The 17,720-nt window shown below is 41.5% G+C and overlaps 1 protein-coding gene across 1 annotated transcript; it reads left to right on the top strand.

Annotated features, from left to right (window-relative positions):
- The first annotated feature begins 1,096 nt into the window (after window positions 1–1,096).
- Window positions 1,097–17,501, top strand: LOC110984760 (uncharacterized). The gene is made up of 5 exons (XM_022245240.2): window positions 1,097–1,291; window positions 10,271–10,505; window positions 11,096–11,301; window positions 12,421–12,543; window positions 13,379–17,501. Exons 1-5 carry the CDS (start codon window positions 1,210–1,212, stop codon window positions 13,960–13,962), a joined length of 1,230 nt encoding a protein of 409 aa, XP_022100932.1. The 5' UTR covers window positions 1,097–1,209; the 3' UTR covers window positions 13,963–17,501.
- The last annotated feature ends 219 nt before the right edge of the window (window positions 17,502–17,720 follow it).

The raw sequence follows: 17,720 nt of genomic DNA, 5'->3' as shown, positions 1-17,720 counted from the left end.
AAGCTTAAACAATATGTGCAGTCACTTCTTAACATGTACATGTAGGTATTGTGTACATAACAATGAAATATCAACCCTTGAAATCATCTGTAACTGTACATTTTTCCAAATTAGCAAAGCAAACTCCCATCCCTAAGGTTTGACAACTGCGTAGAGACACTGCAGGAAATTACAAATAGGGAATATAATTTCAAGTGCATTTCAGGCATACATGCACTAAGAACTGACTTCATGCTGTTTCTCTTTGAACGGATAGTTAGAGATTGTTTAATGTGATCAGTCCAGGAGAACGGTTGTACTGAAGGGTCACCGAGCACGTAAAATAATTATCTTTGAGATCAAGAAGTTTGTAAAGAAGAGACAAGAGCGTAGAAATGTAAAATTTTGAATGACCAATCACAACGACCATTGTGATTGGTTATTATTCTTCATAGATGCATCATGCGAACAAACTGACTGACTGAAAGATTAACCATAAGCCAGTGGTAATCATAATTAATCGAGAGTGAATCATTCATGCTTCGGTACCAAGATGGCACAGACAAGGTGACCATTTTCGCAGCTTTTCGGCTAAATTTGACAATTAAAAAAATGGTTTTGACAGAAAATTTAGCAGAATTAGTATTTTCACCAGATTTCTAGCAGAATTCTGAAAGTTTTCGAATTCTAGTAAGAAATTTTTTTAGATACGATGTTTTGAACAATTATAATTTTTTTTAAACCAAATTATCAATTTTGTTGTATAAACTAAAGTTATCCAAACCCACACACGACGGGAAAGGTAGGCCAGTCTATCATCTTTTTCGGCATTATTGTATAACTTCTGCATGTGATTAAAGCGTTCACAATGTATATTGTTATTGTATTTTCAATCCTGGCATCCACAACTTTTTGTTTTGATTACTTCCGACAGGTGAATGATTCATTCATTCACGACGACCGTACCGCAGATTTACTGCCTGGTACTCGGCGGCACTGGTATAAATCCCATTATCTTCTCGTTGATTACCAGCTTTTAATTTCTGGGAACGTGTATTTCACAAACGTCCAGTAGGCGCGTAAGATTACAGTGTCACGTATGTCATCAGCTACTTGTGATTGGGGCTGTAAGATAAGGACAATGAACGGCCATTTTTTTTCTGAATTTGGCAATTGTGGTCAATCTTGCGCTGTCTTTCCGGCATATTCCTGCCGTGGTCCCCGTTTGCCATGGCATGGTTTGTCGTTTTAGTGTCAGTTGTTTTAGTGCAGTGTGGTTCATCCGTGCTGGGATCATATAAGCCTAGTATTGGTAAGTTAAAATAAAGTGTGATTTCAAAGCCACCTAGATTTTCATGTTAGGCCTATGTTGGCATGACCGGATTACATGCATTGATGGTTTGGGGGACGGGCCTAGTCCAGGTTGGACGTCAGTCTTCGTTACATTACGACTGACGTCCAGGTCCTAAGATTTTTGTACAAGACGCATGCTGATCAACTCGTACACATTCCTACTCGTGCACACCAACTCGTACGCTAACCACCTCATAAGCTAACCTAGCCCCACTAGTGTGGCACGGACTCTCACTCCCGATCCATCCTTAGCCACACATCCGTATACGCAATTTCGTGTCGGCGTATTGAACATTTCGGCGCACCCACTTATCATCGTGGGCGCAATTTCTTTTGCACACGAACATGATTCTTGACCTTTCCGCTTTCTAAAAACCATTTATTGAATGACTTCACTCAGATTATTCAGGTATTTTCCAGTCTTTTTGCCTGTGTCCATTCAATCTAACGGGCTCGCTCTCACAGTCGCCATCTTTAAAATAAGGTCATTGAGCATTACGTCGCTTGACCCCTCATCGTCTTGAGGCTGTTCCATGTCAAGACATCTAATTGGTACATGTAGTATATTCTGTGTATTACATATGTCTTGACATGGAACAGCCATCAACAAGCCTACCCGGCTTTAACCTGCCTGCCAATATAAAAAATGCAGTCTGTTTTTGTTGGACTGGGGGCTTCAGACTGACCAGTATACCCCCATTGGTTACCCTTAAAATGTTTATATTTTGGTCATCTTTATATTTTGGATTTATAAACATAAATTTGCAAAACAACCTGCTATTTTATAAGAAAAACCTCGTCAGCATAGCCGGCTTTTTAATATGTAGGGTTCTTGTATGGGAATAGGCTCAAGTTCATCAATGATCTCTCTTTGAAGTGTTTATCATCTATAATTTGTTTGTAGATTTTTATTGATTAAAGATTGCTGTCACGCAAAACTGTTTCGCCAGGAGAATTAAAAATGATTCTGTCATCACTAACTGTTAGGTAGATCTAATGTTTGATCATTTTCATTTCATTTTTCTCAAAAATTATGAAGCATAATTATAAAGTAAACTCATGCAGAGGATAGGAGTGCGGTATGGATGGTTTCAGGCATGCAATTATTTGCACTTCTCGGGAAGCGTTGAGGCGTGTGATGGCATGCAAGTGCAATTGCACGTCTTAAAATGAAAGGACTGATGCACCAGAGAACGGCTAGAAACAGTCCACAGCAATGACAAGAATTAATGTTACTTGTTATTTTCCTGTTTCCGTCTGTTGTGGTGATTTGTTGAATCTCTTAACCCATCGTCTGTAGAAATTAGGATGCATAGGATTTAAAGATGTGATATTGGCTTCTTTAATAGGCACAAGTGTTGAAAATTTTAGTCAGAAAATTTTTTACCCGATTTTCGACTCTTTATATGATTCAAATCCATTGTCACGTAGTGCCAATCGACACCACCTTCACAAAAGGGGCCTTATTTATGCCAGACTTTCCAAACCATTATCAAGCACAGATGGGTCAAAGTGAAAATAGGGGAAGACTCTAAACGTACTCGCCATTGGCTGAGGCTGCGTCAAGTCATTGCTGCGAGCCAGTCAGCTTGCGCCACACATTACAGAGCATGGGCTTCAAAAAACTGCAAGAAAGCTGTGCACTTAGGGCCTATGTTGAAGCTATTATACATGTACATGCATCTACATAAAAGTGAAGGTTGGTGCATTAAATGTATTTTTCCATGATAAACAATCACATTTTGAGGGGAAAAAAACAGTCAACTCCAGGCCACCATGTAGTATTTCAGATCAGCCCAACAAACCCATTCAGGTGAGAGGTGACAATGTCTACTCAGGTTGCCTATAATTTCAACTTGAGTGACCCCATTGTCCATCAGAGAATGCACTGATCAGCTCCTCCCCCCTGACCACAACTGACAGGCTTCTATTCAGACCTTGCTGTCACTTATTTGAAAAGCTTCCTTTGTGAGGTACACAATTCCAATTTGTACTTGTCACAGCAACCTGGGCTTCCTGTGGTATGGCCAGAAGTAAATGTACAAACATGTATTCAGTGCTTCCTCTGCGTTTTTTTCCACAGAGCAGACTACATAAGTTTCAAGAGAAAACTTTGTGTCAGAATTTCACATGCCTGCATGTACTGGTACTTGTTCATGTACAGTGCAGTATTCTCAACTTCAGTCAGATTTGAAACTTTGCATTGTGGGAGTTACACGTAATGAGGTACTTGGGCTTGTGGGTACACCATGAAATCAATCTCTTCATAGAAGAACCAGTTAGGGGTGTGCATTTCCTGGTATTTTTGGAACCGGGTGCCCGTTTTTTGTCATCATTGGGTACCTGGAAAACACTTAATAACACATGGCATAATGTGCAACCCAGGTGGACCATGTGCCCGAAACAGGGCTCTTTTTTGCACATAGGAAGAAAGCAGCACATTGTTCTAAACGTCGTGGTTAATCTCTCCTACCTTTTTAATTAAACCAAATTGTCACCTTCAATTTGCAAAATCTTCTTTTGGTAGGTACATGTGTATGAAACAGAAAAACAAACTTTTTCACGACAAACATCAGAACAGACCTCCAAACCCCTTACACATCAGCAACTGCTCAAAGGAAATGTCTCGGATACTGCACGACCACGTATGTACATGCAGAATGCACATGCACAAATGGTGAGCACTGGTCGTGTCACATGCGGACCAGATCATTGCTACGTACATCACGCATTAGAAGGCTTTTATGTACAAAAATACATGTACATGTACGTCTGTAGCTTAGACAATGCCCACACCATTATATCCACTTATTTTGAAGTTTCTGATTCAAAAAACCACCACCAAAATGTTTCAAACAGCGTTGACAGTATCGGAAGTCTCATTTATGTAGGGTTAGGAGTCATCACTGTCAATTGCTTTTCTTTTGTCAGGGGGACTGGTTTTATGCACGTTGCATAAACCAACATTACCTGAAACAAATCCTGGCTTTCAAACTACTGAAGCTAGCCTGATTGCTACTGCGGGCCCAATTGTAGTCCCCTTCAGGCAGTCCAGTCACTGTCACTGTAGCAGTCACGTGACTGCAAAAGGAAGGGTCTTGTGACCACACATAAGAAAACCCAAATGATAAAAACAGGACGGTGTGCAGCGCTTCACGTTGTAAACAAGACTAAGAGATACAAAGATTTTGCCACACAAAGGTACTACGAAAAAGTGGTTTATTAGTGGTTAATTAGTGATGACTCCTAACCCTACATAAATGAGACTTCCGATACTATCAACGCTGTTTGAAACATAAAGAAATTTTTTTTTAAAATCCCATTCCCCTGAGGTTTGAGTTGGCGAGATGTTAATGTATAAGTACTTTGACAAGTGACGTTTGACTGGCCGACCTTATTATGACCTGTCAAACATTGCCCTTTTATTTTTTTAATGAAAGAAACACTTAGATTTGAAATACTTTTGCACATACATGTATGCAAAACATCCTTCCTGCTTTTTTGTTCGATTCGTTATCCACAGTTCCGCTGAATCACTGAGGATATTCATATTGCTTTAATGTAAATGTAATTTTGAAACTAAAGTGAGAACAACTATGGCATATTTCTTGGTATCAAAAACTAAACTGGTTCTCTAACTCTTCGGGTTTATGGAGCACATTCAGTGCTTTGGTTACCAGCTAATAATAAGAGGCCAATCAACAGTTTCAGTCATTTTCCTAGTTCCAGATTGCAGAAAAGAAAATTCTTTAGTAAGATTGCAGCTACAAAAATCCTCAAATTCGAGTGAACTGTGGTAAGTAGTCAACCTTGTGTTTTGGAGATACCTCAAAGCTTTTGAATTCGGACTCACAGGATCAACGCAAGTGACAATTACACCTATGGAGTGGTTTCGGATTGAGACAAAAGACTTCTTCACGAATAAAAAGTAACCATGTGAAAAATCTAGTTTTCAGTCAGAACCATTGTGAAAAGTTGCTTTTCTAATGAAGAATTTCTCAATTTTGAGAAAGTTAGTTCAAAAGTAAGAATTCCGATGAATTCAAAGTAGAAATTGCATAAATGCTGACTTGACTTTTCAGCTGTGCAGCGAGCTATCAACGGTTCTTCCCCCCCTCCCCCACACACCGCACAGTACCACACCGAGCCCATTACTTCGCACACATGTACATGTCTGCTACGCCCGTGTAGTTGAGTTCGCAATGAATTTGCTTGCACGTACAAGTAATGCTGCGCGATCCGAAAGAAGGGGGGAAAAGCTTTCAGTTTTTGGTCAATTTAAAAAAACAAAACTCTCAAAGTAATTTTTATTAAACAGACATTAGATAAAAAGATTTATATGACTGTTCAATTTAAAAAAAGTAGGGAGTGACCTATTGCCCTGTAAATCTTTGTCCTTTTTTTTTTGCTCTCGTGAACTAGGAAAAATTTGAAACTAGGAAAACGACTGTAGTACAATGGGCAGGGTGGATAACAAAAATTCCTGTCGATCTCTGAACTGCAGTTACATGTATGACCGTGGGACCGGGTTTTAAGCGGCATGGTGATTTTGCAGCAAGTCTGCCCTTCAGTATCAAATTTCACAGACATTTTATACATGGATTTTTGTTCTTATTTATATTTTTTAAAATATTTTTGTTATGGGTACCCGGCCCGAAAAAATGGAACCAGGGTTCTAATATCGACGGGTGGGTACCTGGCACAGGCCTAGAATTAATGAGTTTTAACTGGATGTTTCAGCCAGGATGCTCTAGCCATCCTCAGGAGAGTGTGCCGGACTCGAGGAGAGAGCTCTCCTGAGGAAAGCCTTAGCATCCTGGCCGAAACGTCGAGTTAACACTCACCGGTTCCTCTAAGAACCACACCTCTTTCAAAAGAGATCAATTCCATGGTGTACCCACAAGCCTTCATCTCATATTCTCAACTTTGCATTTTTTTATGCACTTGTCTGGCACGCAACTTTTCCTTGGATCAGCCGATATCCTCGTTTTTCACTTCACACTCATGCCATTGAAAAGCGAACAACAAAGTCTTTTGAAGATTGGAATTGCCACTGTTTTCATCAAAGTCCAAGTTGCACACCTGACTTGTAGTTATGTACTATCACAGGCAGTCAAGACCCACTGTTTTTTGCTCAACTCTAATGTACATGTACATGTATGTGTACTTTGGCATTTACTGAGGTGGAGGGGAATACTGATGCTTTCTTAATTACACCTTGAGGCTATCAAACAAGCCCAGCATAGCTGAATTCTGTCCTTGACTATGTTAATAAGCAGAGGAGGAATGTAGCACTGAGAAATGTGACAATTTCTCATTTACATGTACTGTACATTGTGCATACCATACATGTTCTGCTCATGTACGGTTCATACATAACCAATAAAACATGGAACTTTGGGGATGCTCGATTCACACAAAAGAGTGTCATTTTTTTGTTGTTTTTACATCCTGTCCCATATATCTGGAAAGGAAAAACGCAGTGAATATTTCTTAAATTCACTTCTTGTGTGTGGTTAAATGCTTCCTCAGTGTATGAAAACTATTTAAAATCTGTTTGGCATTAAATGAAAGTAAAAGTGCACTTTTCGAACATTCAAATTTGACCAAGCTTTTTCAGTCAAGTGAGGGCATTGTTAGTGGGATGTAAATCCAGAAAGACTTTGTTCAGTTTGCACGTTTTATGTTCAGATTCTTAACCCTAAATTTGCTCTTTGAAAATGTTTCTGAAAAAAGGTTGCATGCTGACTTATTGCCTTATACATCTACCTACTTGCCGTCCAATAGTAAATTGCTAAAGGAAATGGAAATTTTCACTAGCTAATTGCATCATAAAAAATCTAGCTGTTTAGTGTACACGAATCAATCCAACGTTGCGGTTCAGTGCCTTTGTTAATGTTTTGCTTCTGAAGATGTAAATACGTAAGTGTAAAACCAAAAAGGCCCGAAATACAGAGAAACACAACATTGGAAGTAAGGTTCGTAGAAACACAAGGGTGTAATTTCAGAGATTTTAGTCAAATATTTCATTTGCCCAGTCCCCTTAAAATTACACCCTACAGTACATTCACATGTTAGTAAAGTATCTCTTTGTTTAAGCTGATTAAGGTGTTTCTTGCACGGTGCGTTACTGGCTTTGTGGGAGTGGGACCAAGGCTGTACATGTCCAGTGCACTTGCATGCAGAACATGCCTTTCCACTTCCAGACTGATATCAAATTTGAAAGGCAGAGTATCAGTAATTGTTGCTTGGTTTGCAGGCAGTGGAAATCGGAGAACAGCACTCTCTTATGCAGGGTCGTGTAAACTGCAAAATCCTTTTTGTACGGGCCGCACAGGCACCAGAGTGTGAAATGAATCGGACTTCAGCCATTCTCCAACCCACCGCTGATCCAAGCAAAAGCAGATGCCTTCTTGGGACATTGTTGGACAGAATATCTGAAGGAAATGTACAATGGAAAAGCTCCAAAGGCAATAATCTTTGAAAACTGTTTAGGAAACTTTCCCGTACCATTTTAATGTATAACATGTAAATGTCCTACCCTTGAAAATAACCAACATTAAACACAATCAATTGTAAACAATTTAAATAGCTGACACAAAGTTCCGATGATAAATTCAGGGTTTTCTTTTGATATAACCGGGCAATAAAGTGTTCTGAAAATCAGATTACATTTTACAGGCATCGTATACGGTTTGCCATAAAAATGAATGCCAGATTGCATCAGTTAAAACGTCAAACCACTAAAAGGGGCCGTTCCGTTTAAACGTTTGGGAAATCCGTAAACGAATTTGGAACTTTTTTCTGTGTTAATGACATTTGAAATGCGAGGTGTTTTTTCATGTGCCTCTTGTGAGTGTTGAAAAGTTGAAAACGGCAGCATGAATTGGATCGTCCCAGTACACTTTGTCCAACTGCTTTTTTTTTTTTTTTGTGGGCCAGTTTCATGCACTGTGTAAAGTACAGTACATGAACGTGTTGGAGGTCCAAAAAGTTACATGCACATGTACATTGTAACAGCAAACAAGCAAAATCTTGAGAAACTGGATTCATATTTCAATAAAAAGTATTCCACTGTAAAAGTATCTGACCAACAGTGCTGGTAACTTGAATCTAACTTGAATTCTTATTAAATATTAAATACACACGTTATGTGTTTCATGTATGTTCTTGTACATGGACAAGTATTCAAGGGTTTGCATTAAGCTGCACTACCAGGACATCAAAATGCCACATGAGATTATCTCTACACTAAATTTATGTGTGCATTTGAGGTCCACCAATCAAAGCCAGTACTGATGTACCATGCCCCCTTGTACATTCACCGATGTCATTAGCATTAGAAAAGACATTATGCAGACTGGGCCCATGACTCATCCATTCATAATATGCTGAGGCAGACAGTGTGACAGTCTAATGCTTAGGTAGGTCATGGGCATTATTGATTGATGGAGAGGCCAGGCAAATAGGGAATGGGCTCTTGACAGTGGTTCTTTTGTGTTGTTCATAATAGGCTTTACATGTACCTGGTACCTTGCAGGTGTTGATGGGAATTTTAGAGAGAATTGACACCACCAGGATAAATGTGTCATGTCCTCCTATTGTCAACCGAATTCTTGAAACAAAGATAACGGTAAAAAAAAATTTAAATGGGAGGAGGGGCTGAAATGTGCTTTGTAGCTTTGAATTGAAAGCGTGCCTTTGTATGTAATAATTTGCTTCAGAAAAGCCTAAATATCTGTACACAAGTGACAGAGTCGTTTACCTCTGCAGCCTTTCTTATATACATGTAGGTACTTGTACATTTACATGTACATGTAAGTAGTGCATTTCCATACATGTACAAGTATATTGGGTTGCATCATGTAAAGTAATTCATGCATTGTAATGTACATGTATGTACATGTACATTGTACACATTACAGCACCTATATGTTACACACCCACAAAAAGGTTTTCAAGTCATTGTTTGTATAAGTACTCATAGTTTTGCCATTAGAAAATGAAGATCCCCTCTCAGTCCCTCAGTTGAACACCCTATTTGTTGTTACCGGTAATGGAGTTCTCATGATGGTTAAAACTTTTGCATAGTCCATCAGTCATTGAGATATCCTTTAAAGTTACAACACAGGTACAATGTGTGGTCCCGTACACAGACCCAGTAACATTACTGACTTGAATTATAATTTACTAGTAGTGGGAGCATGTACAGTGTGTGTGTTCCTGTACACACTTAGTGTATCTACGGTATCTGACCCTTGGCCAAAATGGCCATCATCTGGCATCTGTACAAGTGACTGATGAGGTTAGGGTCAATGCCTTGGGGTCAGTATAATATCAGTACATAGATAAATACATTTAGGTGTCACATGTTAAGCTGCCTGTGTGATTACATTCTTTGAGCATTTGGAGGTAAGGTTACAGGGAATGTTTACATGTATGTGCATGTACATAGGATTAACAGTGTACAATTAACAGTACAATTTCTGAAGCTTTGGAGGCGTACATGTACCCTGACCTGTTTACAGGCATTGGTGATTTGAGGTCAGGGCAATGTGGCCCATTGTACATGTAGGTGTAATTTCAGATGCACTGGTACCTGTACATGTGCATGTAGATCACCAGTGTATCTGGCCTTGTTCACTGACCAGGGGTTCGAGGATTCAACTTCTTAGATGTTTTCAGCGTTTGTATTCAGATTTTACTCTGACTTTCAGCTACAAAATCCTGGGAACATTGTAAATTTCATTTACAGCCTCTTGCTAGCTGTTTTCATCTTTTTTGAATGTGGTCACCCACATCCCTGACTGACTTACCGTGGTTGCTCGCTGCCCGGTGACTGTGCCCTGTGCTCGTTATTCACATCATCTACGTATAACTACTGGCATGTATCTGGCATAAAGAATCACCACTTTTATCTACGGTATGCCCTATCCAGATTACATCCAGGATCCCAACCCATCCTTGTTGTGCTTGGCCAAGAATGTCAGCGATGTCTCGGGCCGTGTCCACTCCCATCTGGATGTCGAGAGGGCGCCCTATGCCCCCAATATGGACTGCCTGCTCACCATCGACACCCAGCCCGGTCGACGCATCAACCTGCGCTTTGATTTCTTCGACTTAGCGCCGGGGTTTGATAGGGCCAGCAACAGGTGCCGATCCGATGCAGACAGGTGAGCGAGACTTGTAGTGTTTCCATCTTTGTTCTCGGCTTCATTTACACACCGGGTACATGTGGCGCATGTAACAGTGATGGCATTTACCGACATGTCAGAAGGAGATAGATTGGTGGCATCCCACATCCTGGGTTATTGCACAGGTAATGTCTTGTGGATTCAGGAGTGTTCTTAACTACCTTGAGGGTTAACATTGAAGGGCCCTATGAAAGGCTCAGACGCCCTCTTTGCATGCCTGGTTAACTTTGAAGTGAGTAGTATTAAGATGTCTCTCTTTGAGTGTTGGAAGGACACGGTACGTTTTTCAGTGACACTTTTATATATGTACCCCGGTATGTGTATGCAGTTTGCACTTAATGTACCAGAAAAAGGTGTCTCTGGGTTTGTTTGTGGGAACTGGTTACTTTCGGCTGTGGTTGGGGCTGTGGCGGTAAACCCATGCTAATACATGTATACTCGTTGGACTATCCGTAGCCTTACTTGTTGCGTAATGCACACTGAGCAGTGATTGATTTGAAAGTTTGGCACATTGGGCAAGTGCGGTACATTCCACTGACCTGTGTTTAATCTGTTGTTTTTCCTGTCAGGTTCATGGTGTACGAGTCTGACAAGGACTTTGTCATCAAGAATGACATTCTCCAGCCCGAGGTGATCTACTGTGGCGGCACCGGTAAATTCCCCAAGGATTACCAATCCTACGGCAACATCGTCACCATCCGGTTTGTGACGGACGGCCTTAGCTCGCCGGATACAGGCGTCAAGTTGGTGTACACATCCTACAAGCCCCCACAAGGTAGGAAAGTTGGACGCTTCATTCAATGCTGACGGTGCAAAGGTTGTAAGTGTGTAAATTGTACCGTGCACGTTTGACAGTGTCTGAAGGATATTTGGTGAAATGTTCAGTGTTGCTGCGTAGTCTGCCAAGAATGAGAAGACTTTTGGCAAGTTGGATCATGGACCACTAGTTCACTAGTGGTTGGTTCGTGACGTACCTAGCGCATGTGCAGTGAAGTTCAAGTGCGAACGACCCTAGTCAACCGTTGTCAGGTCGTTAGGCCGAAGGGGAGAAAAGGTGGTTGGAGGAAGGGCACAGTAGCAAAAATTACGGTGAAAATGATCGTTTACTAGTGGCATACTGTTTTTCCGGTATTTTTCTCATGACGGGTCCTCTCTGCACTGTGCTATTAAAAACAGTTTATGGCAACTAATGGTGAGACCAACCTCTGTAGGCTGGTCGCGAATAGTTGACTAGACTAGTCCAACCATCGTCGACTAGCATGCTTTCGATCAGAGTTAGTCGAACTATGGTCCTTGATCTAACCTGCCCTTTAATGTCGCTACGATTCAGGAATTTTCGATTTGGATTTTATCCTGTTTCCTTGCTTCAGCAGTGGGCATTTTGAGACAGCAATAGGTTTCACCTGAGCAGGTCCAATGCACGTGTGCACTGATAAGCCACTTTTTATTTTCCAGGATGCCTGTGGCAAATGGAGGTTAGGGAATGCTTGAAAGCCTAGAACATTCCTGTTCCCAGCGCCATTACAAAACTCGCTCGAGTTCCCCCTTTGAGAATTCACCACATTCCTAAGAGTAACTTGCCGTGTGAAGCGTGCAAAGGCGATGACCAGTGTTCCTTATCAGAGGCAGACGTTCCCAGGAAATACAGCAGGCGCTCACTCTAAGGTTTAGCAGTGTTATTGTTTCAACATTCCAAAGTGTTTCAACTCTTGAGATGCTTGCCACGTTATCTCCGACACAGAGAGCAGCACAGACCGCAGCTCCACTGGGCACTGCGCGTACACATTTCTAGGTGCTGCTCCGTCTCTGTGCCAGAGGGCCAGAGCTACACGTACATGTGCAACCCCACCCGTTGATGTCTCTGTATCATTATTATCCTTTCTGGGTTCTGTAGAGGGATCCGCCGACTGTTTCCGATGCGTGGACAACTCCATGTGCATCGACGAGGAGCTGACGTGCAACGATGTGCCAAATTGCAATGACGACAGCGATGAAGCCTATGCATTGTGTCGTGAGGGTAAGTCCCCGGGAAGCACCTACCCGGACTCTTTGGATTGATATTTTCTTCAGTAATAGACATCATTGTCATTTGTATTACTTTTGTGTTTGCCTTCATTACATTAACGGAAGCTGGGCTCACAAGAAAATGGAGCAAGTGTCCTCTTCTCAAGTTTTTACCCACTGTTTGATTTAACTTGGTAAATACTACAAGTAACGATGATAAACTCATGAAGAAATGAGGAAATAAATGTTGGTGGGGGGGAACCTTCAAATCATCATTCATTCAGAAATTTTGAGGGAGGTGGTTGTGTAACCATGCGGAAGTTCGTGCTCGAAAAGCGACTCATGTAACATTGTTGCATGACACAAAAAGCACTCTGAATTTCTCCACCACGCAAAGGGCTTCTTGGAGAGCATCATATCAATCAAACTGTAAGCTGTGATAAGCCTAAGAAACTTAACAGTCATCTCTGATTGTTGAGGAAAAATAACGTCGAGTTTCAAAGATATTAAACCCGAACAGTCTTGAGTTTCAATATGATAGTAGATAGTCCCTAGGGAGTTAGGTTTAGAGATGCACCTTCATTGTCGTGATGTTGTGAGTGATGCATTCAGTTCTTGTTTTCTGAAAAATCTCCTCGTTTATTTATCTGAGGTATTTGACTTTGACAGTTGTACTGTGTCCAGAAGCAGGGGTTTTTTTAGAGTGAAACATGACATCATTGAAGGGCAGGGTCAAGCCCGTAATCACACTAATTAAAAAGTTTCAATCACATGCTGGATTGGTAAAGCGATTGCTTTCTTTGGTTAGTCTGACACAATCAGTCGTAACCGATTTGTTGTATTTCCAGACCCGAGTAACTTCTGGGAGATCGGGATCGAAAAGTTGGGCGTGGGCGTGGTGGCCACCATCTGTGCGGCAATTGGCCTGCTCATCCTCATCATCTTCATCACCTGCATCGTCTGCTGTTGCTACTACAAGAAGGGGGAGGACGACCAGAAGCAGTATCGCACGCCCCCCACCCCGAGGCCGGGGTCTTATCCCTCCCACAACTCCAATTACTCCTCCTACTCCTCCTCGGCCTCCACCACCAACGGCGGCATGCACCCCATGCCGGGCCTGCACGGCCGGATGTACGAGGGCCTGCACGGGATGAACGGAGGCGGAAGCATCAACGGCAGCATCACCGGCATGAACGGGCTGGGCTCCCTCCCGGACAGCCACCGCCACCATCACCACCACCACCACGGCCCCTCCCAGCCCTGTCACCCATACCCCCACCAGTACAGCATGAATGGGCTCAACAGGTCCCCCTACCCCAACTACCCACCCACTTACCCCTCCCTGCCCAGTGGGGGGTCTCTGCAGAATGGCGGGTACAGCGTCGCCTACAATCACGACAATGGGCGGATGGAGTTTCCCCACAAAGTCTAAGCCAGTCCTTTCAAGTGAACTTGTCTCACACACGACTAATTATTGAGGGATCAAGTGTGTACACCGCGACAGTAGGAAACTTGACAGGGTATTTATTGAAAGTAAATGTATTAGCCACTTTTGTTCTTTCCAATGGTACATGTACACCTCAGTAAGAATTGTAATCTTGAGAGAACTTTGTCCGGTATTCACGGTAAGCAGCTTAATGTGTAAAACCTTCCTGTCACAGCGGGGTGCCTATGAGTAATCCTTGTAGGCAAGTTTTAATGTCTTTATGTAACAGCCATCCCTGCCACCCCTACACAGTCAGTGGCCACAGTGGACCTCCTCGACTGGTTTAACCGGCGAATTGGTTTCAGAGGGCGAATGGCCCCATGCATCACGTGTGTACTGTTTTGTTGCTCGACGGACGCTGGCCACTGCTGGCATTACGGCCAAGATCAAGGGGCCTAGAATATGGCCGAAAGTATTCTGAGCACTGACTGTATGCATCTGTGGTCGGTACTTAAATGGTAGTTACTAACCACCAGGTTTTGCATTTCAGCGAGTCGGGGAGTCTCAGTTTCAAGGTATGTTACGCACTGGATGTCTCATTTGCACTTAGGTTCCAAGGAAGTCTTCAAGCTGTTGACAGTGGCCGTGTTGGAGAGTGGGCCCGATTGGACTCGTTGCCCGATTGCCAATTTTCTTATTTTCATGTTTGCGCATTGTAAAGTGTACATTATATCTGTCGGGTAGGCATAGCGATTGTATTAACCGATACTCTTTGATGATCACAACTTTTTTTTTTTACCTCTGAAAAACAAAAGATATTTCCTGTCATCGCTCAGCCATGTCACTTCTGAATTGCATGTCGAATTCAAGTGAAAATGAATGACTTTGCTACTCCTCTGAAATAGGTTGACTCGGTGAAAAACTTTGTTAATGGGAATACGTGCAGCGAATTCTGTCTCGATACAAGTGTCACGTTGGACTGATGTACACGTACCTGTATTATGCTCGCTCTGTGCCAATCAAAGTTTATTCCTTTCTCTGCCCACAATTGGAAAAGAGACCTTTCTCCACACGTTTTCCCATTTGGTACGGGTAAAGTAATTATGTAACAACCCTTAGTTGGTACTGATGAGTAAAAAAACAAATTGACATTGAGGTAATTTGGAAAATGTGTAGAAGTAATTAACTGCATACCAAAGTGAATTTACTTTGTTAATATAGTGCTAGGATACTCCTGTTACTCATCGCTGTATTTATAATCTGTTCACCGTACGCTTTTCTACATGTACTTTTGCATCTCGTATCTTAGATATTGCTGTGATTTATCAATTTGCGCTCTTCGTTTTGATACACGCAGGCGATTGTTTTATAACTGTTTATCACTTCATAGAATTTTGAAGTATTTCGTGTATTACCCTTTCTGCCTGTTGCTCGTGTGCTCCGGCACACTTTTGTCGAAGTCTGTGTCGAGTTGTACTTAGCTAATGGGCCTGAGCTGATGTGGCATTGCATAGTTCATCTGCTAGTCGTCACGTGCACAAACAGTTGAGGGCGCTCTTTTTATATTCGCTGAGAGGATAAGTAGCACTTTTAGGATTGACACGTCATTCAGTGGCATGTGTCAGAAGATTCTGCTAACCAGGGAGACCTTGTCAACTCGATGACTGTTGAAGTATATTTATGTAAAGTTAGTATTACATGTATTTGTTGGGCACACTTTCCACTGGGCATCTTTCGTAAGAGAGAGGTCGTTGCTAGCCAGGCTTTTTCTAGTTCGTAGAAACAACATGCCAAATGAGTTGGCAACCATATGTGTATGCATCATTGCATGTAATTGATGCATGTACGTTTTAGAGACTAGATACCATGTGTTGATTGATAGATGTACATCGATAGTTTATCTTTTCGTTCGCTCACTTTCTGGAGGCACAGCACTTTTTTTTACCGCAACACAGTCACTGCACATACGCATAAGTGTCTATACTCTACTTAAGAATGTGTTTTGAACTTGATCTGTTCCTTTGGATACTCTTGTTGGACTTTGAGGAAATATTGTCCAAATACCACCCGTTACAGTTATGATTCTGAGATCATAACTCTTATGTAACTCCAAGACAGCAAGTTTGGTGAGTAGTTCTGTTTATAGAGTAATGCCGAACAGAATAGTTGTAGCTGAAGGTCACGGTCGGAAATGTCTAGCTTCCCTACATGTTACCTCTGTCAGAAGTCGCAGAAGTAAGCCTTTACCGACAAAATAGTGAAGCAGTTTTATCGCTCGTTACTTTTGTATTCATTTATATTTTATTGTACAGTAATGTTTTAAGAACAACCTTTTGTTTGATAGCCTCAGTTGTATTCATGTCTTTTTTTGTCATTTTGAAAGACAGAAGTAAAAGTAAAGTTTAAAAGTACTGGATTTTTTAAAAGTAGAGTCAACAGTTTACGTAATAAGTATCAGTAAATTAGTCGAATAACCACGGAGAAAGTTGAATGTCAATAACCAGCAATTTGTTTTCGACAGTATTTTTCAGATCCTCGGGTTTAGATTCACTTGTTACCTTCACAGTTCACCAAATTGTAACTGCAATTCCATTTCGGACCAGTGTAACTTTATTCCTGCCGTGGAATGACAGGCTCGTTGATTTGAAACCACATTTTCTATATTCGCGTAGAGTGACTCCAAGCCAGCTATCGAGGATTGTTTGTAACCGCACTGTACATAATGTGTAGAGTGTCAGTATGTTAGTGTTTTGTGAAGGATACTCGGCAAGTCATCGCAGAGATTTTGCGTGGACAATTGAACCTTCACTTTCAGAGTTCAACATTGCCAAGATCTTGTTGATTTTAGCTCTGAGAATTCGAATCGTGTAGGCTTTACTTAATGCTGTCTGTGGATTTGTTGAATGCAAGGCCACGGCATTTTGAAGATCACATGTGTATGCAATCAGGCCGGCCCGAAGTCATGCCATCCGGTAATAAACATCGCAAGTATGCCATCGTGGCCTTAGGGGCAGACCAAAATCGTACATCCAATCCTTTTTATACGATTTTGAAGCAATTCAGCAAATCAGCATCGTGATACTGGAAAGCAGTGATAACGTTCATTAAGTCATAAGATTTGTGCTATTAAATAAAACACGCACTGGCATGTACATGTAAGCGACGCAGCGTGAACAAAATATGATCGAATGTAGACTAAATACCGAGTAGCTGTACCATACCCGCGCATATTACAGAAAACTGAAGATGTTTCACCAAGATTCGAAGCTCTGTTCTTGACTGGTCCCCACCACTCTCACTAGTGGTCTTCCTCTGCATGTGTAATACATGTGCATGTACAACAATGTACAAGGGCATACAATTGTACAGGGGGACCGTTACATTTTCTGCCGTTTCTTGGTCTTATGTAGCATTTTCAAACGATATCAATAGGAAGTTGTAAGTAATGCATCGGCGTGTCGTAACTGTAATCAAGTGCTGTATAAACATGACATTTTTTTGTGAAACTGTGATGCACTCAATAAAATGGTCCACCAGAGTCGAAATATTCTGAGTGATTTATTTATTCATCATCCATTTTGTTGGTTGTAAACATGCATCGCCCAACCAGCGATTTATGATATGCGTTCTAGGGCTGTGCCGAATAACGAATATTCAATCGATTGTCGGATATTAAAATATTATTTTTGAGTTTGAATATTCGAATGCAAATTCATGAAAAGTAAGCGAAATTTTTCTTTTGTTTTAAATGAGAAACATTGCAC

Source organism: Acanthaster planci, linkage group LG06, assembly GCF_054643075.1.
Source record: "Acanthaster planci isolate LZ-2023a linkage group LG06, COTS_SCS, whole genome shotgun sequence".
NCBI lineage: Eukaryota > Metazoa > Echinodermata > Asteroidea > Valvatida > Acanthasteridae > Acanthaster > Acanthaster planci.
The sequence above is the reverse complement of the archived record's forward strand: the minus strand, read 5'-3'. Positions and strand labels throughout refer to the sequence as shown.